Genomic DNA, 26,309 nt, shown 5'->3' with positions numbered 1-26,309 from the left:
AACACAAGTAAGAAACTTTGGCCAGGCACAGTGGCTCACACCTGTAATCCCAGCACTTTGGGAAGTTGAGGCAGGTGGATCGCCTGAGGTCAGGAGTTCGTCACCAGCCTGGCCAACATGGCGAAACCCCATCTCTACTAAAAATACAAAAATTAACCAGCCATGGTGGCATGTGCCTGTAATCCCAGCTACTTGGGAGGCTGAGGCAGGAGAATCGCTTGAACCCGGGAGGCGGCGGTTTCAGTGAGCAGAGATCATGTCACTGCACTCTAGCCTGGGCGACAGAGTGATACGCCATCTTGAAAAAAAAAGAAAAAGTAAAAGAAATTTACTAAGAATTATGCTCACAAATAATTTCTAATCCAGCTGTTCAGAACCCAGAAAAACAACAACAAAAATCTCCCTCACAGAAACATTATTATAAGTGAGGGCTGATTTCTCAAGTAAACTCAAAAAGGCCCAGTGTCCTGAATGTAGCAAATAATTAGGCAAAAGAACAGGTGATGTCACCAGAGCATAGCATGTAGCATGTTGTCACTGGAGCATAGCATCTCCCTTGCCACTGTGTGTAACAGTGTGTCCATGTCTGCAGCCTGGGCGGTTATGAGCTCCCCTCTCCCAGGGGAAAGACATCTCCCCTGCATCTCTCTTGACCACTGAGCACAACCTCTGTGCTTCTTGTTATTCCCATCACCACCTGCTGCTTCCCATCGGGGTTTCTCTCATCCAACACACCATGCCACAAACCAGTTTTGCTCCGTTTCTCTCCCTGAATTGTGCACAAGTTCCTTTTAAGATATTTTCGTGAGAAGAAAACATGGAAACTGATGGGTTTCCCCTCATTGCATCTGAATGTCACAGCAACCTGTGATATAGAAAGTCTGTGTTAACGACTCCGTGTTACATAAAAGAACGTCAGCCTTGGAGTAAGTTGCCCAGAGTCGAAGAGCAAGAAAAGGGTCCCTGTTACTGAAACCTATGCCTGGGGACCCTACATAATAGCAGGTTTGAGTTCTATCATTTATGTCTTCTTCCCTGGCTTTCCCCACATTCTCCCTCTGTCTTCAGCTGGTCTGCAAAAAGAATAACACAGATCACGGGGTAAACAATGGTGAACCTTTGAGCATCTAAAGAAAACCAGACACGGTTATCCTGGCTTTTTCCTCTTTGGTGTTGGGGCCAAGGTTCTGAGAAGAAGGAAAGGGGGAGATGAATACATTGAGCAGATGGAAAAATCCTCAAAGTGTAGGGGAGAGAAAACAAGGGAGAAAGAAAAAAAGATGGAAAAGGAAACAAGGGAATGACGGTCATTCTTCTACCACTCAAGAATAGAAAAGAAAGTAATGAAGGAAAAAGAGGAAGAAGGTGAGCAGTAGGTGAGGAAAAGAAACAGAAATGCCAAGCAGTGGAAACAGGACGAGGTGGCTCAGAGAAAAAACTTGGAAGTCGTCCAAACCTTCTGTACATTTTAGGTGTTTTAAATGTTAGGGGGATAGTACCCAGACTCCATTCATAAGCCGTCCTCAGGCTGGAAAGATGGAGTCCACAAAAATACAATATTAAGAGTCTAAAAAATAAACCAACGGCTAAAGCTAACAGTGATACATTCATGAAATTACAAAATACTAGAACTACAAAATATACAACTAGAAATCCGGAAAGGAAAAATTTTGAATTATCCAGGTTCAAAAGACAGAGGATAATAAATGTTCTAAAGAAAAAAATAAAACTCAAAAAGCTGATACAGATATGTAATTTTAAAAAAGATGCAATAGATAAGAAACTAAAGACCGTTCTTTGAAAAGTAATCAAAAAAAGCTTTAATGAGACTTATAGGGAGGGACTGAGATTCATTTGAAAAGAAATTTCTTTGGAGATATCCAAGTCAGTATTAGAAAAAAGAAAATGGAAAAAGTTTAGGAAAGATATATAATTACAGATCCAACCTAAGTTAAAAAAAAGAAAGAAAATTATAAATACCTTTATAATACATTTCAAAACTTAAAAGAATTCCTAAAAATATATAACTTGTCAAAACAGACCCAAAAAGAAGTAGAAAACTAAAATAATCCTAGAAACATTAAATATATGTAGTTAGTAGTTTTAAAAAAACTTCACAAAGATAAGGTGGTTTTATAAGAAAGTTCTGAATTTTCAAGGAACAGACCATTTCAATTTTACACAAAACAGCAAAAGAGGGAATACTCCTAAACTCACTTTATGAGGTCAGTATAACCCTGATATTAAACCCTGATGAGGACAGAACAAAAAAAGAAAATTACAAGTCAATCTTACTTATAAACATACATACTAAAATAGATACTAAAATCCAAAGGAAGCCAAATTGAGAAGAATGTTAAAGATAATACATCATAACCAAATTAGGATTATTCCAAGTACACAAGGATGGCCGGCTTGGCGCTGGAAAAAGTCCAAATATATCATTTACCAGCTTAGCAAATTTAAAAAACCATACAACCCTTTTAATAGACACCAAAGAACATCTAATAAAACTCAACACCCTTTAATGATAAAAAAATTTAAACAATATATGAAAGGAAACTCTTTAAATCTGGTAAATGGTATTTGTTATATACCATTCTTAATAGTGAATCATTAGAAGTTAGAGGTATGCCTTTTTGTTTTTTTTTTAATCAGGGATGAACATGAATTCCTACCATCTCAGCTTCTATGCAACATTGTCCTGAAGGCCCTATCCAGTAAATTAAGAATTACAAAAAGAAATGAAAGGTATAAGAATTGAAAAAAAAGGAATAAAATTACAATCATCCACAGATTATGAACGTCTATGAAGTCTATCTTCATCATTTCTTTCCTCACCTCCCTCACATTTACTCCTTTGCATGCTGCAATATGGCTTATGTCAAGCTTCCTTTGTTTTTTATTTTTGAGACAGGGTCTCTCTCTGTCACCCACGTTGAAATGCAGTGGTGCAATCTCGGCTCACTGCAACCTCCCCTTCCCAGGCCCAAGTGATCCTCCTACCTCAGCCTCCCAAGTAGGTGGGACCACAGGTGCACACCACCACACCCAGCTAATTTTTTATATTTTTTTGGGAGAGACAGGGTTTCACTATGCTGCCAAGGCTGGCCTCAAATTCCTGAGCTCAGGGGATCCACCTGCTTCAGCCTCCCAAAGTGCTGGGATTACAGGTGTGAGCCACCACACGTGGCCCTATATGAAGCTTCGAAAACTTCCGTCATCAAAGATTTCAATGACCAACCACCAAGGCACACATATACCTATGTAACAAATCTGCATGTTCTGTACATGTACCCCGTTTTTGTGGTTTCTTGTTTTTTAGAAAAAATGAAGAAGAAAAAAGATTCCAATGACCACCTGGCTACCAAATACAATGGACATGCTTCAGTTCTTACCTGTACTCTGGGTAGCTTGTCTCCCTTGATCTCCCCTGTTCTAGAGTTCCTCCTGCATCTCCAGCCGCCTTTTCTCAGTCATCTCCACTGGCTCCCTTTCTTTCACTTGTCTTTTAAGTGTCAGTATTCAATCTTTTGATTTCAAACTTGCTCAAGCATCTTCTCCTAGGTGATATTATTCATTCCTTTGACCTCAATTACCATGTTGACTTAGGTGACTCCCAATGCTAATGATTCCCAAATTTTTATCAGACACCTAAGGACAATCTTACTTGAATACAATAGCATGTCCAAAAGGCAACTCATCTTTCCACATTCCCACAATTCCCTACCTTAATCACCTCTATACAGTGTGACTTGTGCCATAAACCTGGGTGTCACCTATGGCTCCACCTTCATTCCCCACATTCCCTGCAGTACCAGCTCCTATTCATGTCGTTTGTTTCTGAAGCATCTCTGCTCTGCATCCCCCTTTCCTTCTCCACAGTCACTAACTTGGTTCAGTCCCTGATTATCTCTCTTAAGTTCCTGCACCTGGTCGTCCTGTTTGCAGGCCTGTGCTCCTCTCTAATCCTTCTCATAAGGAGCAAATCTCATTAAATCTGATTAAAATCTAACTGCCCAAGATAAGTTTCGAACTCTATAAGCATACTTTACAAAGTACTTCAAAAGGACCCTGCTTCTATCTTTTAGACTTGACTTTCTCTTTATTCTTTCCCTTCCATTCCAGTCTTAACGATTTGCTAAAATTTACCTTCTTCTGTTGCTTCTGTGTATGTTGCACCTTCTGTAAGAATTTATTTAGTCACCTGATGCCCATATAAGTCAGATGACTACACAGATTTTAGTCATCTAGTTTTATGAAGACAGACTGGTCTAGCAGTCTCTTATAAGGTAAACAATCTATAAATATTTATCAAATGACTAAAAAAAAAAAGTCACAGAAAGTAACAGACATCAAATCCTCAATGGACCATTATAAAAATGTATAGGGGTTACACTCCTAAGACTCTGAAGTTAAAATGAAAAGAAAATTATGTCTGCCTATATAACTCATGCAAAATTCATCAGAGTACAAGCCAGGCACTGCATTCTATATTGGGAATATGGTATGGAATAAGACAAACACAGTCACATGCAGATTATAGTCTTGGTACCATCGTGAGATACAAAAACTTATCAGGATAGATCTTGAGTCACATCAAGCACAAGCCTAACACACACACACACACACACACCATGCTAATTAAAACCTTATGTATTTTGTTCAAAAATTCCCCAAAAGTTATCACAATGAAATCCAGCTTCAGTTTACATAAACTTCATTTTATTTATAACTTATGTCTTAGCTGCTTCCAAAATTAATTTGTAGCTATATCTCTGGACTATATATAAAATAAACTGAAAATTTTAGGAATATATGTTGAATAATGTGGACTGAATAACAATTCTAAATTTCTATTTTTAGAAGAATTAAAATATTTCTTATAATTCTCAGAAAGCTGATAAACTGTCATATATTTGAATGCCAGAAGTAGTAAGTTTAGCCAACCTTTTTATAAAGAATGTAAATGATAAATGTCAAAAACTGCACATGGAGCTTAGATTATGATGTTGCATAATTATTTTCTCAGTTATGCACAATATTTAAACATGCTCAAACTATTTATAAACTACCTTGAATATCAGTAAGACCTTTGCTTTAATATGGAAAACCTAACAGGCTCTTTTACTTCCCCCCCCATTATGCAGGGCTCACAACTGGGGGCAAAGAAATTGTATGGGTCACTTTCACTGTCAATACAATCTCCTAAATTTAACCTTTAAAGGGTTTCTAAAGAGGGGAGACTAGAGTCCAGCAACTATATTCAGGCTGATACAAGTTCCTTTAAAACTCCAGTCTGGCAAAAGTAGCACTGGGACAGAGGCTGAAATAGCTCCCTGGTAGTTATGCTCAGATTAAATATCCACTAAACAGAAATTGAGTTACCTTGCCAAAGACATCAGCTTAGGGACTAAAAATCAAATTTGATTTGGAGAGGAGATTCACTTCGGTGTGTCCTCAAAATGGAAAGCAAGTTTACATTTAGACACCCCCCACCCCACCCCGTTTTCCAGCCTACACATTATTCCACCAACACACATTTCAAGCATTTTTCTCTCTCGAAAAAGATTCCTGCTAAGCAATGCCTTAATTCAGTCGTTGAACCTAATTAAAATTAAGAAAATTTTAGTAGTCTTAATAACTCAGAAAAGCTGTACTAAGCTCTTCTCTGGAGTCTTCCTCTCCTTACCACCCTCTCCAAACCCAGAAAAATCCAGCACAACAGAAAGCACAAAACAACTAGCCACATGCTCTGAATGCTAGGAAACGTGATTCCCCGCTGGTTTAGGCTACAAAGAAAGCCTATGAGTAATCAAAAACCCTTAATCAAAACATTAAAGTAAAAAGCCACCTCCCCATTCCCCAACACAAATAGAATTTCCCTTTCTCTCCTTAATCCGCTCATGCACTTCTCGTATTCTTGGAATTTCAGCGGCCTCTAAGCAGCGGATGGTAAGTTCATCTCAATGTCAGCCGGAGCACAGCCATGCGAAAAATCACTAACTTGGAAGGTTATTTAGGACAATAATGTCTTTCACTGTCTTACTCCTCCCACTCCAGCCCTTCTTGACCTAATACCAATATTCAACTGAGAAACACATCAGTCCACGGGCTTTTTCCCCTTAGGCTCTTCCTGCAGGAACCCCACGGCAGGGAGACCCGCACTGGGAAGAGAGCAGGGTCTCCCGGCTGGTGCGCCCCTCTCCATGCACCCGCGGCTGCACCCCACTCTGCACACACGTCCAACTATTCTTGGATCTACTCTCACCCCTGGATCAAGTCTGGCCGCCCTCCCCGCTCCCTCCCCCGGCGTCCTCCGTGGCCCCAGGCTGCCCCGCAAAGCCACTGAGCTGCAAATACACCGAGCTGCAAATACACCCACCTACCTGGGCCAGATCCGAGGACCCCGGCAGGCGCGCTCCACCCTGCGCTCCTTGCAAGCTCCAGCGCGAATGCGCCCGGCCTGCTGCTGCTCCTCCCCTCCAGTCGAGCCGAGCCGAGCCGAGCCGATACGGGAGGCGCGACCCAGGGCGGCCCGCAAGGTCTCCCTAAGTCACCTTCGCGCAGTCTGCCCCTGGCTCCGGCCGGGCAGCAGCGCCCGCCTTCCCCAGCGAGGTCGGGCAGAGGCGTTGCCCGCCAGCGGCCCAGGACTCCCGCGCCGCGCCCGCCCGGACCGCAGAGGTCTGCACTGCCCCTCAGCCGCCGATGGCTCGGCCGCAGACCCGCCCTCTGGGGCTCGCCGGGAGAGCGCGGGCGGGCGGCGGCAAGGCCTGCGGCGGGCGGCTCCCTTCGCGCGGCGGGCCGCGTCCGGGCCGCTCCTCCCCTTCCCCAGCGCCGCTGGCGGGCGGAGGCGCAGGTAGGGACCGCCGGCGAAGCCTGCACGGCCCTCCGAGGAGAGGTCGGGGACTGCTCCTTGGGCTCTGCGTGAGCGCCGCGCCGAGGCGCTTGCGAGGTCCTAGAGCTGCTGTGCGCTCGGCCCTCTCCTGGAAACACCGGCCCTGACAACTTTTTTTTTCTTTTTCTTTTTTTTTTTTTTTTTTTTTTTTTTACCAGCCCGCCCCTCGGGAAACTCTGGAAAGCAAAGGAATCTTCTCTCCAGTCCTGCCTGTCACTTACTCAGGCTTATGCTGAAGCGTTCGCGTTTACGGTTGCAAAACCAAGACTGAAAGGCAGTCTTCACATATTTATTGTTTATACCCTAGTTGGGACACAGCAACAAGGAAAACAACGGTATTGATCCTACTACCGTGAAACCTACTTAGGTAAAATTATTCCAGCCAGGCTTGAAGGGCAAAGGTTCCGAGGACAGGAAGACCCACCACCCAAATACCACACTTAAGTGGGATATTCAGGTTAATGAAATTTATGGTTAACTGTAACACTCTGATGGAGGGAAAAAAATCTTTTTGTTTCAACATGTTTCAAACCTTTCACCTTACTAAAACGTTTAAATCTGTCCTCATACTTTAGTGAGTTCAGAGTAAAAATGAACAAAATTAAATATTTCTTTCACAAGATCCTATGTACTTTAAGTCCCATTGTAATCGGTGGTAGCTGTAATTGCACTAGAGACCTAGAATGTGTTAAAGACCATTCCAGGCCATGCTGGGAAAATTGGGAATGAATGTCAGTGAGGTTTCATGGCATCTTTGTTTTCATTTTTATTTTATTTATTTATTTATTTATTTGGAGACAGAGTCTTGCTCTGTCACCCAGGCTGGAGTGTAGTGGCACAATCTCAGCTCACTGCAACCTCCACCTCCTGGGTTCAAGTGATTCTCGTGCCTCAGCTTCCTGAGTAGCTGGGATTACAGGCCTGCACCACCATGCCCAGCTAATTTTTTTGTATTTTTAGTAGAGACAGGGTTTTGCTATGTTGGTCATGCTGGTCTCCAACTCCTGGCATCAAGTGATCCACCTGCCCCGGCCTCCCAAAGTGCTGGGATTACAGGTGTAAGCCACCACCCCCAGCCTCATGGCATCTTTGAAAAGTCAGTTTATTTCTTTTACTTTTTTCACTCGAAATAATAACTGTTACTGTATTTGGAAAAATCACGTATGGAAAGAGGAGTCCCTGCTACAGAATCTCTCCCTAGGCCCTGAAAATTAGAGAATGAATTCAGTTTATAAAAGTAGTGCTAGGTAGCAAAACAATGAACAACAAATTACCTTCTTGTTTTAAAAGGCAATCTACATGGCCCCTAAATGTGCCAGGTACTGTACTGAAGCACCTCACATAAAATAACACACATATGCGCTCAATTTCAGATGTGGAAACAGAATTCCTAAACATATATTCATTTGTTCAAGGTCGAGGTAGCAGAATTTAGATCCAGATTGGTCTGATCCCAAAGCCTGAATTTTTTCCTTTGTACATTCATTATTCATTCATTCAAATATTTATTCACCATCTACCATATGCCAAGTACCATGCTACAAAAATAACTAAGATACAGTTGCTTCCTTAGGGAACTCCAGTTTGTGAATATATAATGATACAATGTGATAAATGCTATGACAGCCAGGAACTCATGGAGCAGCAGGGACACCTCACCTAGTTTTGAAGGGTGGAGCCTGGATGAGGAAATGGTTACAGTCATCCAACAGAGCAACCTTGAGAATTTATCTCACAGAACAGCAATGGGGAACTGTATGCTGGAGTCGGGCAAGACAGAGTAAAGGGAGATAGGCAACCAAGATATTAAAAAATCAAATTGAACCAGGCGTGGTGGCTCACATCTTTAATCCCAGCACATTGAGAGGCCGAGGCAGGCAGATCACTTGAGGTCAGGAGTTCTAGACCAGCCTGGCCAACATGGTAAAACCCCATTTCTACTAAAAATACAAAAATTAGCCGGGTGTGGTGGTGTGTGCCTGTAATCCCAGCTACTTGGGAGGCTGAGGCAGGGGAATTGCTGGAACCCAGGAGGCAGAGGTTGCGGTGAGCCAAGATTGTGCCACTGCACTCTAGCCTGGGCAACAGAGCGAGACTCCTTCTCAAAAAAAAAAAAAAAAAAAAAATTGACAGGATTTGATTAAAGATAGGGAGGAAGAAGGAGGATGAACCAAAGCCAGTTCCCGTGATCCTGGCCTGAATTACTGAATGGGTGGCAAGTCTATGAGTTGAATGGATAACTCAGTTTGAGACACGTAGGTTTTGAAATGCTTCTGATATAAGCATATGTAAATGTTCAAAAGACAGCTGGATATACTAGATCAGAACTCAGGAGAAGTCTGAGGTGGAAACATCTGAGTCCTCAGGGAATTCTAGTTAAAGGAGTGGGTGACATCATCCAGGGAGAATATGAGGAGTGAGAAGTCACTCACAGAAACCTAGGGAATACTAATATTTAATACATAGGCAGATGAAAAAAATGCTTTAGAAGGTGGCTGAGGCCAGGCATGGTGGCTGACGCCTATAATCACAGCACTTTGGGAGGCTGAGGCGAGTGTATCACTTCAGTTCAGAAGTTTGAGACCAGCCTGGTTAACATAGTGAAACCCCATCTCTACTAAAATACAAAAAATCAGCTGGGTGTGGTGTCATGCACCTGTAATCCCAGCTACTCAGGAGGCTGAGGCAGGAGAATCGCTTGAACCCAGGAGGCTGAGGTTGCAGTGAGCCAAGATGGCACCACTGCACTCCAGCCTGGGCAACAGGGTAAGACTCCATCTCAAAAGAAAAAAAAAAAGAAGGTGACTGAGAGGGAGCTGCTACAAAGGAAGGAGAAGCCAAAAGAGGCGGCACTGTGGAAGCCACAGCGCAATTCCAAAAAACAGGAAGTAGTCACATGCCAGGCCCTTCAGAGGACAAGCAAGACAATTTTTAAATGTCCTTTGATTTAGCAATAAGGAAATACTGGCAAGAACAGTTTCGGTGGACTTGCTGAAAATTAAGAAGTAGAAACAGAAAGTATCACATTTTCAAAAATGGAATTGGAAAAGGATGCAGGGAGATAGACAAAAGCTATAAATAAGGGGGTAGAGAATTCCAAAGAGAGGAGCTATTTTTTGAAGCAAGGTCCCCAGAGAAGCAGAATGGAAGGAGACAGATGCCTCCAGTAAAAGGCTTGAAGAAAGGATAAGAGCAGATGCAGATAAAAACTGGAGTGAAGAGTGGTAGGGAGTGGAGCCATATACAGTGACTGCCTCATGTTTAACAAAAGAATTCTGCTCAGAGTGGAAGGAGATCTGAGGGGACTACAGAGACAGAGGGCCAGAGACGGGTGCAGGCCCAAAAGAGCTGTTAAGAACATTAGGGAACAAAAGATACCAGGGTCACAAAATGACTACAGGACTGCCCGACAGCACAGGAAATGGAATGAATGGAAGAGATCATGACTTTGTAGAGCTGTAAGTCCACATGAACACATGATTTCTCTTCAAAGATACCAGTGTCTGATCCAAAGAAGCAGTACAGAATTCCAACCCTTCAGACGGTTCCAATGTAGCATCTGAATCTTTCCATTATACCACAAAATTAGTCCCACTATCTTTTTTTTTTTCTTGAGACGGAGTCTTGCTCCATGGCTCAGGCTGGAGGGCAAGAGTGCGATCTCGCTCACTGCAATCTCTGCCTCCTGGGTTCAAGTGATTCTCCTGCCTCAGCCTCCCGAGTAGCTGGGATTACAGGTGCCTGCCACCATGCCCGGCTAATTTTTTGTATTTTTAGTAGAGCTGAGGTTTCACCATGTTGCTCAGATTGGTCTCAAACTCCTAACCTGAGGTGATCCACCTGCCTCAGCCTCCCAAAGTGCTGGGATTACAGGCATGAGCCACCATGACTGGCCGGCACCACTCTCATTGCAGTCATACAGTTGGGTCACGGCTTTTCAGCAGTCAGGAAATTTAACATGAAATATGTATAAAACACTTGATAAGTGAGCTTATACTATAAATGGGCAGTTCTTACCTTGGAAAAATTGGTGTGACTAACATCAAGGAAGCTCGATAGTACACAAAATGATGAGGGCATCCTCTGGCAAGGAAAATTACAGAAACAAATATAATTCCAGAAACCAGTTTTGGGAATTTTGAATGGAACTCTCAGACCAGGCTAAGAAAACACCCAGCACTCACATTCTGTTATACTGTTTCCAAGAAAACTACCCTAAAAACAGCATCTAGGTTTTTCTTCAGTAGATCAACCACAAACTTTACAAAGTATTTTATATATTGCCATTTTCTCAACAGCATAAGCAGTTTTTTTGTTTGTTTTTTGTTTTTTTGAGACAGAGTTTCACTCTTGTTGCCCAAGCTGGAGTGCAATGGCCCACTCTCGGCTCACTGCAACCTCCGCCTCCCGGGTTCAATGGATTATTCTGCCTCAGCCTCCCCAGTAGCTGGGATTACAGGCACATGCCACCACCTCTGGCTAATTTTTTGTATTTTTAGTAGAAACGGAGTTTCACCACGTTAGCCAGGCTGGTCTCAAACTCCTGACCTCAGGTGATCCACCCCCTACTCAGCCTCCCAAAGTGCTGGGATTACAGGCAAGAGCCACTAGGCCATAGCAGTTTTATTTACAAATAAAATCTTTCTACAATAATGCCTCATTTATTTATAGCTCCTATGAAAACCTCGATTATGTAGGTCATATCAGTACATCCTCAAATAAGCAAAAAACACCCACGTGCCGCAGAAATAGAAGACATGAAGGCCTGCACACACTGTAAACCCCCAAAATTTTCATAGAGAGCCAGTTTACTCTGACTGCACGTAATTTTATGGAGTTTGGTTATCTAGTTTTCTTTTTAATAAACAGGAGATTAGAAAGATTAAATTAGAGGCATCAGTATTCCACTGCTAGGGGCAGGTACACAGTTAATTTGAAAAATCAAGACAGGTTTTTAAAAACCTATAAAGAGCAAGCAAGAGTCCAAAAAGCATTGGCAGGACCAGGCCATTTAGTAGAAAAACACAGACTCACATAAACATTATCCCCTGAGGGCATCTCTGTATTAAGGCACAGAGTAATTATTGACATACAAGAGGCCAATGTTGAGACACCTAGAAAACATAAAATTATAGCCTGACAAGGGCCTGTAAAAAAAAATGAAATAAATATAAAATTAAGTTTTAAAGTTTTAGATTAAGAAGTAAATGTGGATGGAATATTTAGAATAACTGCCATCAGAAAAGACTAAAATAAAAACAGTGTTGCTGCTGTGGGGGCTGGGGTCACTTACATCTACTGGATCCCTGTTTTGTGCCAGTCCCTACAGAGGTGTTTTACCAATATGATCGCATTTACTCTTTAAAACAATCCCTTTTGGGTGGTCACCACTTTAAATAGTAGATTGTATTTTAAAACTGAGTCAAAGAGAGCAAATAGCAGAGCCAGGAATTACAGCCAGGTCTGTAGGTCTTCAAAGCTTATGCCTGTTCTTTTAATAAAATTTCCAGATAATAGAAATGTAATTTATAATGCCAGATAAATAAGGTATTACAGCACATAATTACACCACTCTGACCTCGATTACGCTGTTAAATTCCTATGTTGTAATCTTTATGCATTTGAAAGACTAACTTTAGAAATGCCACTTACCTTTCAAATATTTTGCAGTGCCTTCTCACTGTTTATCTTATTGTTGAGAAGGAAATCCATGGATTCTAAGCGTTTCATGGAGTTGGTATTTCATATAATTACTCAGAAGATATCTTAAATATATTCCAAAAGTTTGAAACATTAAATGCTAGTTACTAAACAGAATACTGTGTTCCACGCAGTATGCTAACATACTCTATATATGTAACATTCATCTACATATAGTTGATGCCCACACCCAACTCTGAGGTGTTTATTTTCATTTTACAGAAACTTGTCCTACAGTTGGAGAAAAGTTAGAGAAAGACTGAGATTAAAAACAGGTCCACCAGACTTTCAGACCAGTGCTTCTAAAAGCCTGCTATATGGTTTCCCTTATTCAAAAGATGAAGACAACAAGGTTCAGAGAAGTGAAGTAGCCTTGTCATTTATATAACAAGGATGGAAACACAACACGATCATTCCAATGATGGTGGTCAAATAAAAGTTCTTTAGACAATGCTACTTCCTCCCAAAACAAGATAAATCCACTGTTACACACATAAAAGCTCCAAGATACTATCAGAAAAGAGAGGCTACAAATGTTAGTTAAGATCTTACGATAACTGTTAACTTTTATTCAGGGCTTATTATGTGTCTGGTACTACGCTAAGTATTTTGCTTACATTATCTTATTTAATCCTCATGATAAATTTAAGAGGCTAAAAGAGGTCAATTAGCCTAAACTTTAGGCTAACATTCTTGCACATCTAGATTTTCACAAAAAGAATTAGGTTATTTTTTAAGCAGATAGTTTAAAAAATAGAATAGGTTGATTGTTTCAGAAATTAAACATGAACCAACATAACACGTTACTTCCAATCTAATGTTCAGCCTTAAAACCATACATCTCTAGAACAAGAAAGCTATGGATACATCCATCAGGTACCACATAAGAGACATGAGTGAAATGTGGTTTTACAAGGTACTAAATATTTCATGAATCCTATGACATCATATTTTATTAATTTCAAAGATATTCTGAATGCAACCATCCTGTTCAGATTTATTTAGAACACTAAATCATCTGTTATTTAAATAAACTTACACATGAAATTTGCAAACCACCAAAAATAGAAGTGCTGAGGAGGGATATTTTCAAACAGTATTAAAAAATCAACCATTTGAAATGTTTAATGAACAATTATGTTTTCCTGTGATAGTTAATATAATTCTATTAAAAGACTTTTGGTAAGTTTGTTTTAAGTGATTATCATTTCCATATTTTTCTTATTCTCCAAATAAATTAATTTGTAGAATTGGTGCTACATATAGCAAACACAGCATTTAAAAATTTGTATATGCTCGCCTTGGTGGCTCATGCCTGTAATCCCAGCACTTTGGGAGGCCGAGTCGGGCAGATGGCTTGCATCTAGGAGTTCAAGACCAACCTGGGCAGCATAGAAAGGCCCATTTCTAAAAAAAAAAAAAAAAAAAAAAAAAAAAAATCAAAAATTAGCTGGGCGTCATGCTGCATGCCAGTAGTCCCAGCTACTTGTGAGGCTGAGGTGGGAGGATCACTTGGGCCCAGGAGGCTGACGCTGCAGTGAGCCATGACTGCGCCACTATACTCCAGCCTGGGCAACAGAGTGAGACCCTGTCTCAAAAAAAAAAAATTGTATATGAATTAATAAGGATCCCTTTCTAGTCATGAGAAAATAAAATGTTAGATCTTTACATATTACAGGAAAATATATAAAAGCAATTTCATCTGTCTTCTTTTACCAAAACCTAATCTCTAGCCAAAAGGTACAAGTAAACTAAAACAAGAATAAGAAATTTGGTATCTTAATCTAAAATACTGAAGATTAGACATATATATAAAAATTAACAAAATGGAAAAGAAAGCCTATTGACACTTCACTTACATTGAAATCATAAAAATGAGGGGAAAAACAGCAAAACAAGAAAAATCCTAATTCTGGCAACCAAAACACATCTTTGTAACTTTTCAATCCTTTGAAAATGAATCACTGATAGCTCAGCATACCACTCTTACTCATATTTGGTTTTCTTTTCTTTTTTTTTTTTTTTTTGGAAACAGGGTCTCACTCTGTCACTCAGGCTAGAGTACAGTAGTGAGATTTTGGCTCACTGCAGCCTCTGCCTCCCAGGCTCAAGCGATTCTCTTGCCTCAGCCTCCCAAGTAGCTGGATTACAGGTGTGTGCCACCACACCTGGCTAATTTTTTTATTTTTAGTAGAGATGGGATTTCCTCATGTTGGCCAGACTGGTCTCGAACTCCTGACCTCTCAAGTGATTGCCCACCTCAGCCTCCCAAAGTGCTGGGATTATAGGTGTGAGCCACCGTGCCTGGCCTAATTTTTGTATTTTTTGGTAGAGACGGGGTTTCATCATATTGGACAGGCTGGTCTCGAACTCCTGACTTCAGGTGATCTGCCCACCTCAGCCTCCCAAAGTGCTGGAATTACAGGCATGATCCACCATGCTCAGCCCTTACTCATATTTTGAAAAGCAAATGGCAAACTGTTGAAGGGTAAGAGAATGAGGGGAAAGAACACCAAAAATATTTAATCCATTGAGCTCAGTTTACATAGATAAGTATGATAGTACTCTATTTCCTAAATAAAAGTATTTTTTAATGTAAAGACCTTCCGTTTCTAGAATATTTTCACATCTCTCTTATTGAAGTGTCATAACAATCCTGAGTAGATCAATTTTAAGTATGCTTATTAAATATGGCTACATCAACAAATTCAAAAGATATGAACACAAGTTATCTCATCCTGCTTAATCAACAATAAATAAGTTCTAAATTTTTGTGACAAATGAAGCTTTCCTTTGTTAATACTAATTTTTTCCTACCTTTGAACAATTTGAAAGCAATGACTTCATGGACAACCACGCATGCAACATCCAAACAATTATTTTACAAATTCAATTCTGAACTACGTACCTCTTCTTGTTTAGTGAAGAGATTAAGGCAATCAGTCAAAGCTACACAAGTTTCTCTAGAAGCTTCTGAGACAACTTCAACTTTCTGAAGAAATGATGGAAGCATTTCTATAAATAGAAAAATAAATACAGTGAGTGGGATTTTAAGGAATCTTAAGGTAAACTAAGGCCACAAAAATACTCCTGTATCTATTAACCTCATCTTTCCATCTAGCTATCTTAAGCAAAACATACCATGTTTCTTTTCTTTTTTTTTTTTTTTCTTGAGACAGAGTCTGCTGTGTTGCCTAGGCTGGAATGCACTGGTGCCATCTTGGCTCACTGCAACCTCTGCCTCCCAGATTCAAGCAATTCTTCTGCCTCAGCCTCCCGAGTAGCTGGGACTATAGGCGTGCACCACCACGCCCAGCTAATTTTTGTATTTTTAGTAGAGACGGGGATTCACCATATTGGCCAGGCTGGCCTGGAACTCCTGACCTCATGATCCGCCCACCTTGGCCTCCCAAAGTGCTGGGATTACAGGCGTGAGTCACCGCGCCTGGCTTTTTTTATTTTTTTTTATTTTGAGACAGATTCTCACTCTGTGGCCCAGGCTGGAGTGCGGTGGAGTAATCTCGACTCATTGTAACCTTCACCTCCTGGGTTCAACAGATTTTTTTTTTTTTTTGAGACGGAGTCTCGCTCTGTCGCCCAGGCTGGAGTGCAGTGGCGCGATCTCGGCTCACTGCAAGTTCCGCCTCCTGGGTTCACGCCATTCTCCTGCCTCAGCCTCTCCGAGTAGCTGGGACTACAGGCACCCGCCACCACGCCCGGCTAATTTTTTTTGTATTTTTAGTAAAGACGGGGTTTCACCGTGGTCTCGATCTCCTGACCTCGTGATCCGCCCGCCTCCGCCTCCCAAAGTGCTGGGATTACAAGCGTGAACCACCGCGCCCGGCGGGTTCAACAGATTTTCCTGCCTCAGCCTCCCGAGTAGATGGGACTACAGGCACACGCTATCATGCCTGGCTAATTTTTTTTGTATTTTCAGTAGAGATGGGGTTTCACAACATTGGCCAGGCTGGTCTCAAACTCCTGACCTCAGGTGATCTGCCCACCTCAGCCTTCCAAAGTGCTGGGATTACAGGCATGAGCCACTGCACCCGGCCTCATGTTTCTTGGGCATCATTATTAAGCACACGCTTTATTTAGGGCACATAAATTGGTACAGAAAAAGAAAGAACGGAGCCTTCTCCTAGAAAGGCCTATACCCTACAACAGGAGTCCCCAGACCCGGGCTGCAGACTGGTACTGGTCTGTGGTCCTGTTAGGAACGCAGCCACACAGCAAGAGGTGAGTGGAGGGTGAGTGAGCATTACCACCTGAGCTCTGCCTCGTGTCAGATCAGTGGCGGCATTAGATTCTCACCAGAGCACGAACCCTATTGCGAACTGTGTATATGAGGGATTTAGGTTGCGGGCTCCTTATGAGAATCTAATGCCTGATGATCTGAGGTAGAATAGTTTGAGCCCGAAACCATCTCCCCACCCCCCACTCCCACCCCTACCCCCGAGTCCGTGGAAAAACTGTCTTCCACAAAACCAGTCCCTGGTGCCAAAAAAGTTGGGGAGCACTGCCCTACAAGAATCACCAAGACAAAAAAAAAAAAAGTTTATAGGAATTAAATAACAAGGTAATGTTTAAGAAAAACAGCTGACAAGAAGGACTGATAGCACTCCTTATAAAACATTAAAATTTCCTTTATAGATAAGTAATTTTATTCAAAAGCAAGTACTAAAAAGAAACAAAAATAATTCCGTAGTTATCATGGTGGCTAACATATCTGAAAACAGCATTAACTCTACTTCCTATTTGGACCACTGTTTGGCATAAGTAGGTCTTTGCGCTCTCAAAAATGTGTTCCTATGAAGGTCCAGTACCATTGAGTATGTGTTTAAGTTGGCAATAAAGAAATGGTAGTATCAGTATCTGCCCTGGTCCTCTAAAGAAAATTTTACCCCATTTACTCATTAAAAATAAAAAACAAAAACAAAATATTGACAAGAGGAAGGTGCAAAGTGCATATATATCACTTAAAAACAAGTAAAATATTATGTCCAGATTAATGCAAAAGAAATGTACTTAGTTGAAATGGTTTCTGATATTTTGTTAATCATACATTAAGATCCTTTAAATCTGTGCCTCCCATCAAATAAAAATCTTAACATTTAAGAAGTCTTTTCATCAAAAAATAACTAAAAGGTGGTGACGGAACAAGATTTGTTAAAAGACACAAGATTACAGCTAGGGCGAGGCATGGTGGCTTATGTATGTAATCCCTGCACTTTGAGAGGCCAAGGTAAAACGATCACTTGAGGCCAGGAGTTCAAGACTAGCCCGAGCAAAAAAGCAAGACTTCATCTCTACAAAAAATTTAAAAATTAGCTGGGCATTGTGGTGTGCACCTGTAGTTTCAGCTACTTGGGAGGCTGAGGCAGGAGGATCGCTTGAGCCCAGGAGTTCAAGTTTTCTATACTACTGTTCAAGACCAGTATGGCCAACATGGTGAAACCCCATCTCTACCAAAAATACAAAAATTAGCTGGGCATGGTGGTGGGCGCCTGTAATCCCAGCCACATGGGAGACTGAGGCAGGAGAATAGCTTCAACCTGGGACGTAGAGGTTGCAGCAAGCGGAGATGGTGCCACGGCACTCCAGCCTGGGAGACAGAGTGAGATTCCATCTTAAAAAAAAAAAAATATATATAAATAAATATATATATATATATATATATATATACACACACACACATACATACATACACACACACACAGACACACACACATATACATGGATATGAAGGCCAAATGATATTTTACCACACTTTACATCTTACAAAATACATCTTATGGAATAGTTTTCTCGTTAGCTTCTTTAATAAAGCCCAACTAACTGAAAACTACCGTATTCAAAAACAAATTTCACTTTACAGACTTTATTTTTCATTTTGAACCTCTGATACACATTGTGAAGATTTATTCTCTACTTAGTTGCTAAATAGCAAAAGAGAGTACCATATGCTACGTGCCATATGACTTAAATAGTGCCTGAACAGATGTCTCAACACGAACTGTGGACCGAGTACTGAGGAGATGTACCAGGAAAAACAGACACAGCCTATGCCTTCCATAAATTTTCTGGGTAATCTAGTAATTTTCCACTTTCAGGGCATAAATGACAGGAAGATAGAAGCAAAACCATTCATAGATATAGTTCTTTTATTAAATACCATCATAAGCTTAATCATCCTGTTTTTGTCTGTTTTAGATATTTCATCAACTTTAGATACTTGTTAACATGAAGCAACGTAAATTGTCCAAATACATGCTTAGGAATACTTACAAGTGTTTGAAAATACTGGTTCTGCAAGGTTTCAAAAAATATTCCAAATATATATATATGTGTGTATATATATATAAAGAAGTTTTCATAAGAATCCACCATTGAGAGAGCGTCGAATTCTTTTGTCCAAAAGAGTCAAATGTTACTTCATTTCTTTGACAAGCTAGTGTTAAAACAAGATTTTTGAAATGAACTTCTACAGTGGAACAGTTTAAGAATTGCTGAACCTTGCTGTATGCCACACTGCAGTGTAGCACATCAGGGTCCGTTCAACTCACACTGGCACGCTTCTTATAGAATGATGTTTACATAATGTTACATAAAAAAATAAAATAAAATTGCTAAGCTTCTAGAAAAGTGATCAACTGGGAATCACTGCAAATATGTTTTAGCTGGTTAATATTTAGAGACTAAACTGTCATGAATAAATGCAAAAAGGCCAGTATGTTGCCTTATTTGGCCTGCTGTAAGAATCTGATGCTGTTGATTTTCAGGAAAAAAGTTATTTTTTGTACTAAAAATGTTTTTAAAGTCATGAAAGCTGTGAGAAGATCATATTGGAAAAGCTTAAGTTTAGAGACATAAAAAGCTCAGAATCTGTCATTTTTCATGATTACACTGAACAATTTTTAATTGGGTAACTTTTTAAAATAGTGGGAAAACACTTGTTTCTTTATGTGAACAAATTAACCCCTTGTACAGACAACCTCCACTGTTACCCTAGTGTAAAAAAAAAGAGTCCACATTTCCTTAGCCTAACATTTAAGATGCTCAATAAACTAAATTTGTTTCAGCCAGATTGTTCTCCTGGAAATATCTGTTTACCTAAAAACAGTCTTCAAAATATTGTTAAATATTGGATGTTGAATGCTGAATATTGACATGTTACTTGAATATTCGAAATAATAATTATCCATATTCAGAAGTTTCCCTACTTGACAAAAAAAAATTATTTTCTTTCAAGGCCTAGTTCAAATGCCGTCCTCCCCCAGGAAGCCTTCCTTAAATATCACTGTGGAGAACGGGTGCGGTGGCTCATGCCTGTAATGCCAACACTTTGGGAGGCTAAGGCAGGAGGATCGCTGGAGTTCAAGGTTGCAATGAGCTATGACCACACGACTGCACTTCAGCCTGTGCGACAGAGCAAGACCCTGTCTCTAAAAACAACAACGACAACAAAATATCACCATGGGACATAACAGCAGCTACTCCTGGACTACAACAGCGGCCACACCCACTTGTTATAGTGGCATGAGGCATTGTATGTATGTTGTTTCTCTGTGACCGTCTGTAAACTCTAAATCTCCTTACCCCCATCCAAACACTGAGCTTTGCCAAAATAAAATCTCTCAAATATTTATTAGATGAATAAGGAAACTAATAAAATATCTTATTCCACATTTTGCTACCATAATTCTTTTAATGTAAAATATAATCTGAATCCAAATGGCTTCAAGTTATTATATTTTACCTTAAAATAATTATGGTCCTTTAGTTTAAACATGTGAAATGAAAACTTTTTCATTTATATTACTATAGGTTGGTTGATTGGGGCAGATTGAGAAAGAAGTAATTTTTAACTACATTTTGTTTTTTACTTGTGGCACAAGAAAATATATTTTGCTTGTTTTTCAACATTTAACTGAAATATTTCCATCATTTGGGACAAGTATTTAAAAGAAAAAAACTGGATGAAGGCATTTTATTTCCCTATCCTTGTCCTTCTGGTAAGGGTGCTACCTTGAATATGTATGTGGCTTTTTTAAATAATTAAACACAAACAGGAGAGAGACTAAATAGTCCAAAAACTACAAAATCTAGTGACAAAGCTAAAGATCAGAGAAAATACAGAAAATAACAAAATGAGATGATTTCTCTTTTGTGGTGTAAAAAAATGCAATACATAATGACTATATACCTGAAAGACCTGATCTAACCTAAATGATCAAAGTCCATTTTAAAATGGACTTTCAAGGCCGGGCGCAGTGGTTCATACCTATAATCCCAGCACTTTGGGAGGCCAAGGCGTGCAAATCACCTGAGGTCAGGAATTCGAGACCAGCCTGGCTAACATGGTGAAACCCCATCTCCACTAAAAATACAAAAATTGGCTGGCTGTCGTGGCATGTGCCTGTAATCCCAGCTACCCAGAAGGCTAAGGCAGGAGAATCACTTAAACCCAGGAGGCAGAGGCTGCAGTGAGCCAAGATTGCACCACTGCACTCCAGCCTGGGTGACAGAGCAAGACTCCGTCTCAAAAAATAAATAAATAAAATGGACTTTCATATCAGATTGGAATTATATAAATGCTTCAGTGAAAATCAGTACTCTCTTTTCAAAACAGGGAAAAAATGTTTGCACATAAAAATCAACTAACCTTCTAAAAACTACTCCATAAAACTATAACTTGAAAAATATCAAAAGAGGTCATGCTGAAAGACATAAAAATATAAATCTATTTTTTGTTCAAATTAAAATGAATTCTACCTTGAATACAATCATCCACTGAAGAAGTACCTCTGACCATTTAGTCTATATATCTACAACAATATAATTTACATTCATTGCATGGGAGGATATAAAAGATATAGCTCAAAGTGGCATGTATTAAATGAATAATAAAAAGATAATATCAGGGATGTTGTAAGACATAACTAGCAAGTTGTGCATACTTTTAAAAAGTATTAAAATTTCAGAGAAGAGCATTGTCATTATGGACTAGAGTAATCCATAGTTTGATGAAAAGATGTTGCACTTGAGTTGGATCTTAAAGAACAAGGAACATTTTTGTATTGCTAAATATAAACCCAATAAAACAAACACTTCTAAAATAGAGTGCCAAATATACTAGTCCTGAGGGAAGACAGTTTCAGAATTATGATCAATGAGAACTCTGGCAAGGCGAGAGGTTTTCCTCTGCCAGTTATGGAGTGGCAACCACGTGGCAGGCACCAGCTAGGTGCTGGAGAAAAAGGGGTAAGCAGGACAGACAGTCTTTGTTTTTACAGAGCTTGCTGTCTAGCAAGGAAAATGGAAAATAAAACAATTCCTATTGAAAGAATAATACTGATCAAAGGGAGACTTTAGAAGAGTAAGAGGAGAAGCATATTATTATTTGGAAAAAATAAAATGAATTACATTTAAAAATTTAGAAAAGAGTACAAGTCACAAAGACCTAGAGTCAAACAAAACAGGAGAGAAGCCAGCAGAACTACAGAATGTGTTTTGTACTCTCTTGCAAATGAGAATGAAGTGAGGCAATAAGGAAGATTAATTTTAATCAAACTGAGGAAATCATCATCAAAGGGTATAATTGGATTTGCATAACTTCTGATTGAATTGTCCACTGGGTTCCCCACCTTATGGTAATGGCCTTATGAGAAAAACGGAGTCAATGAAGTAAATGGTGAGTGGGGTTGGGCCACATATGGTCTTGAAAGGGCCACCTGTGGCCAAGGTCAAGAGAGGAGTCTTGGAAAGGTCTGTGCCACAAAGAATACGGTGCAGAACTGGATGACATATTAGAGTTAATCCACTCTGAGTGCTTGAGAGAGCTTCAGGGTATGATGGTTGCCTGTCTTCCAGACTTTGGCAGAAGTAGGCCAGGCATGGTGGCTCACGCCTGTAATCCCAGCACTTTGGGAGGCCGAGACAGGCAGATCACCTGAGGTCAGGAGTTCCAGACCAACCTGGCCAACGTGGTGAAACCCTGTCTCTACTAAAAATACAAAAATTAGCTGGGTGAGGTGGTACTTGCCTGTAATCTCAGCTACTCGGGAGATTGAGGCAGGAGAATCGCTTGAACCAGGAGGCAGAGGTTGCAGTGAGCCAAGATCATGCCACTGCACTCCAGCCTGGGCAACAGAGAGAGACTCTGTCTCAAAAATAAAATAAAATAAAATAGACTTTGGCAGAAGTAAAAGTGAGCAATAAATCACTTAGTCTCATAGCCACACTGTCTCACCTATTGGATTCTTCAACTTTGCTGCCTGAAAGAAAGCTTGGACCAAAGACAGACGCTCGCTCTCCAGTGCCCTGTACAACAGGCCTGAATAGGGGCAACTGTTGTGGCCTGTATCTTTGCTTGCTCTTCCTGTTCCTTCTAACACCTGAGGAGGCTGGACCTGCCCAGAGAGAGAAATGGAGACAGGAAGCATTACATTAAAGAGTGGCTAGTGCTATGGCAGAGAAAGTGCAGGGTGATCCGAAAACACATAAGAACATTTAGCCTAGTCTTAGAGAAGTCAAGGAGGAGTTTCTGGAAACTACATGTAAAAGATGAGAAAAAGTGATTTCGTACCTTGGAAACAACATATGCTAAGACCCAAATGCATGAGAAAAGGTCACTGTTGCTGCACAGAGTGTAGAAGGAAGGAAGGAATAGGTAAGAGAGGAAGCAGCTGAAATGAGTAGACACACAGGTCATAAAGTCAGTCAACTTAGAGTTTAGATTATACCCTAAGGCGCTGAATGCTTCTGTTAAGGCTGTGACAATTCCAATTTGTGTTTCAGAAGCATCTAACTACTCTGTGGAATATTCCATGGAGGTAAATGAAGGAATATAAGAGTGGAGGCAGGACTGGGTGCGGTGGCTCATGCCTGTAATACCAGCACTTTGGGAGGCCAAGGCAGGTGGATCACTTGAGGTCAGAAGTTTGAGACTAGCCTGGCCAACATGGTGAAACCCTGTCTCTACTAAAAATACAAAAATTAGCTGGGCATGCTGGCACACGCCTGTAATCCCATGTACTTGGGAGGCTGGGGCAGGAGAATCACTTGAACCCGGGAGGTGGAGGTTGCATGAGCCGAGATCGGCCATTGCACTCCAGCCTGGGTGACAGAGCAAGACTCTGTCTCAAAAAAAAAAAAAAAAGAGTGGAGGCAGTGTGGCCAGCCAAGAAGTTGTGGTAATCAATGGGAAAGATGGCTATGGCCTATTTTAGCATGATGGTAGGGGGACATAGGAAGAGAAAAAAAGTAGAGTGACGTTAAGAGACAGAATTGACTGTCTATAGCCTGAACACACCCAATCTCAGCTAATCTCGGAAGCTAATCGGGGTCAAGCCTGGTTAGTACTTGAATGGGAGAACTGATCAACAAAATATATTTGGAGAAAGAGGAAGTACAATGACTCCAAAGTTTGGTCTTGGGAAATTGAGTGAATTGATGATGTATTTGTGGGGATGAAGAACAGAAAGAACGAGGACAAGAAAAGAGAAGGAAAAAAAGACAGCAAAAAAGGGGGATTTCTTTTTTGTGGAATGGAAACTCCTGCTCTACATCAATCTCCCTCTACCCCTGAACTTCTGAATAGAGGACAATGAAGATTTAAACACTACCTTAACTACAACAGCCAAGCTAATGTAATTGTCCTCAACAAATTCTACCTTACATTGTAGATCTGGTTATAAATCTGCAAAACTTCTCCTGTTCCTAGATCAAATGTTCAGGGGTCAACACTGAATTTTTGATATTCATTCCAGACTGTTTATTGTTTTTTCCTTTTTTTTTTTGAGATGGAGTTAAATGTTGAAAAACAGGCAAAATATATTTTCTTGTGCCACAAGTAAACTTGAGATTTAGAGTAAATTAGAATTAAACTCCCAGGCTGCAATGCAATGGCACGATCTCGGCTCATTGTAACCCCCCACCTCCCGGGTTCAAGCAATTCTCCTGCCTCAGGATTGAGTAGCTGGGATTACAGGCACACGCAACAACATTCGGCTAATGTTTGTATTTTTTAGTGGAGACAGTGTTTCACAATGTTGGGCAGGCTGGTCTCGAACTCCTGACCTCAGGTGATCTGCCGCCTCAGCCTCCCAAAGTGCTGGGATTACAGGCATGAGCCACCGTGCCAGCCTGTTTATTGGTTAAGAACACACTCTGGAGCCGGGCTGCCCAGGGCCAAATGCTAACTCTGGTTTTTACAAGCTCTGTGACCTTAAGTAAGTTATATAAGCTCCCTGAGCCTCAGTCAACTTACCTGTAAAATGGAAAGAATAGTTGTATATACTGCAGAGGGCTGTTATCAGGCACAAATAAGTTAATACAGATGCTCCCCAACTTGCAATATATCCCAATAAACCCATCATAAACTGAAAATGTCACTTTCACACTGTTGTAAAGTTGAAAAATTGTAAGTTGAACCATTTTAAGTTTGGGACTGTCTATACGTCAAATGCACAGGACAATGTACAAAAAAAGGCTATATGTGTTTACTTTATACTAGATAATATACATTGTAGAGTATTGACATGTTTTATATTAGAAAGAGCATGGGACACTGGTGGTACCTGGCAGACTAGGCTGATGGGACCATCTCTCCAATCACAATCCATAAACACACCAAATAAAACAGTAAAATAATGTAGTGCAGAGTTTGAAAGAATAAAATCCCCAGATATGCTAGAAAGAAAGAAAGAAACAAAAGGCAAGGCTGATGCAACAGGCCTAACCAGTGATGCCTGGTAGGAAGGTCAAGGTTGGAGGTGGGTGTCAGACAGAACAGAAACCCAGAGGATTAACAGATGAGCCTGGCCAGGCACGGTGGCTCACGCCTACAATCCCAGCACTTTGGGAGGCTGAGGAGGGCAGATTGCCTGAGCTCAGGAGTTCGAAACCTGCCTGGGCAGCACGGTAAAACCCCGTCTTTACTAAAAATACAAAAGTATTACCCGGACGTGGCAGTGTGTGCTTGTAGTCCCAGCTACTTGGGAGGCTGAGACAGGAGAATCGCTTGAACCCGGGAGGCAGAGGTTGCAGTGAGCCGAGATCGCGCCACTGCACTCCAGCCTGGGCAACAGAGCGAGACTCCGTCTCAAAAAAATAAATAAAAAATAAATAAAACAAAACACAACACAACAAAATAGATGAGGTGTTACAGCTACATGAATGGAAGGTATGGGGCTTTGGCCTCCCAAATCAAGTGGGTAAGGCCTGGTAAAGGGGCAGACCCCTAGTGACAGTGGGAGTAGAAAACTGCCCTTGTGCTCAGGGAAGAAGGACATTTTCTTGCCTAAGCTCCGGGTGGAAAACCTGAGAAACTGAAGCCTCCAGCTTGTAGCATGCCTAGACATGAAGTCCAAATTTAAAACTAGTAGCCCAGAAGCAGAGAAACCTTTACGGCCTCAACAGCAACACACACAAAACTACTTTACATGGACACCTCCAAACCCAAGAAGCAGGAAAAACAAAAACAAAACAAACAAACCTACAAGCTCCACTGAAGATGAGCTCTCCATAAAGTTACAATCCATCGTGATGGACATTCAGCAGAAGAAACAAAAGACTTAGCTGTGCAACAACTTGAGGTATAAAAACATTCTGAAAAAATGCTTTAAATTTATATGTCTGAAGTTGTTAGAGATAAAATTAGAAATGCATGTAATATAAAAGAATATGTCACTATGGGGGAAAAATAACA

General features: G+C 40.7%; 1 protein-coding gene across 5 annotated transcripts in view; it reads right to left on the bottom strand.

Annotated features, from left to right (window-relative positions):
* OSBPL1A (oxysterol binding protein like 1A) overlaps nucleotides 1-26,309 on the bottom strand; it is a 234,893-nt gene that overhangs the window by 103,980 nt on the left and 104,604 nt on the right. For 3 of the 5 annotated variants that reach the window (XM_055235932.2, XM_063614806.1, XM_055235945.2), the window contains exon 15: nucleotides 15,507-15,613. In XM_055235932.2, the coding sequence (XP_055091907.1) occupies nucleotides 15,507-15,613 (107 nt within the window). Of the gene's footprint in view, nucleotides 1-3,398; nucleotides 4,220-6,389; nucleotides 6,551-15,506; nucleotides 15,614-26,309 lie in introns of those variants that run through there. The other 2 variants (XM_055235965.2, XM_055235956.2) reach the window with 2 other exon arrangements.

Source organism: Symphalangus syndactylus, chromosome 1, assembly GCF_028878055.3.
Source record: "Symphalangus syndactylus isolate Jambi chromosome 1, NHGRI_mSymSyn1-v2.1_pri, whole genome shotgun sequence".
NCBI lineage: Eukaryota > Metazoa > Chordata > Mammalia > Primates > Hylobatidae > Symphalangus > Symphalangus syndactylus.
This window is presented reverse-complemented; position numbering and strand designations above follow the sequence as displayed.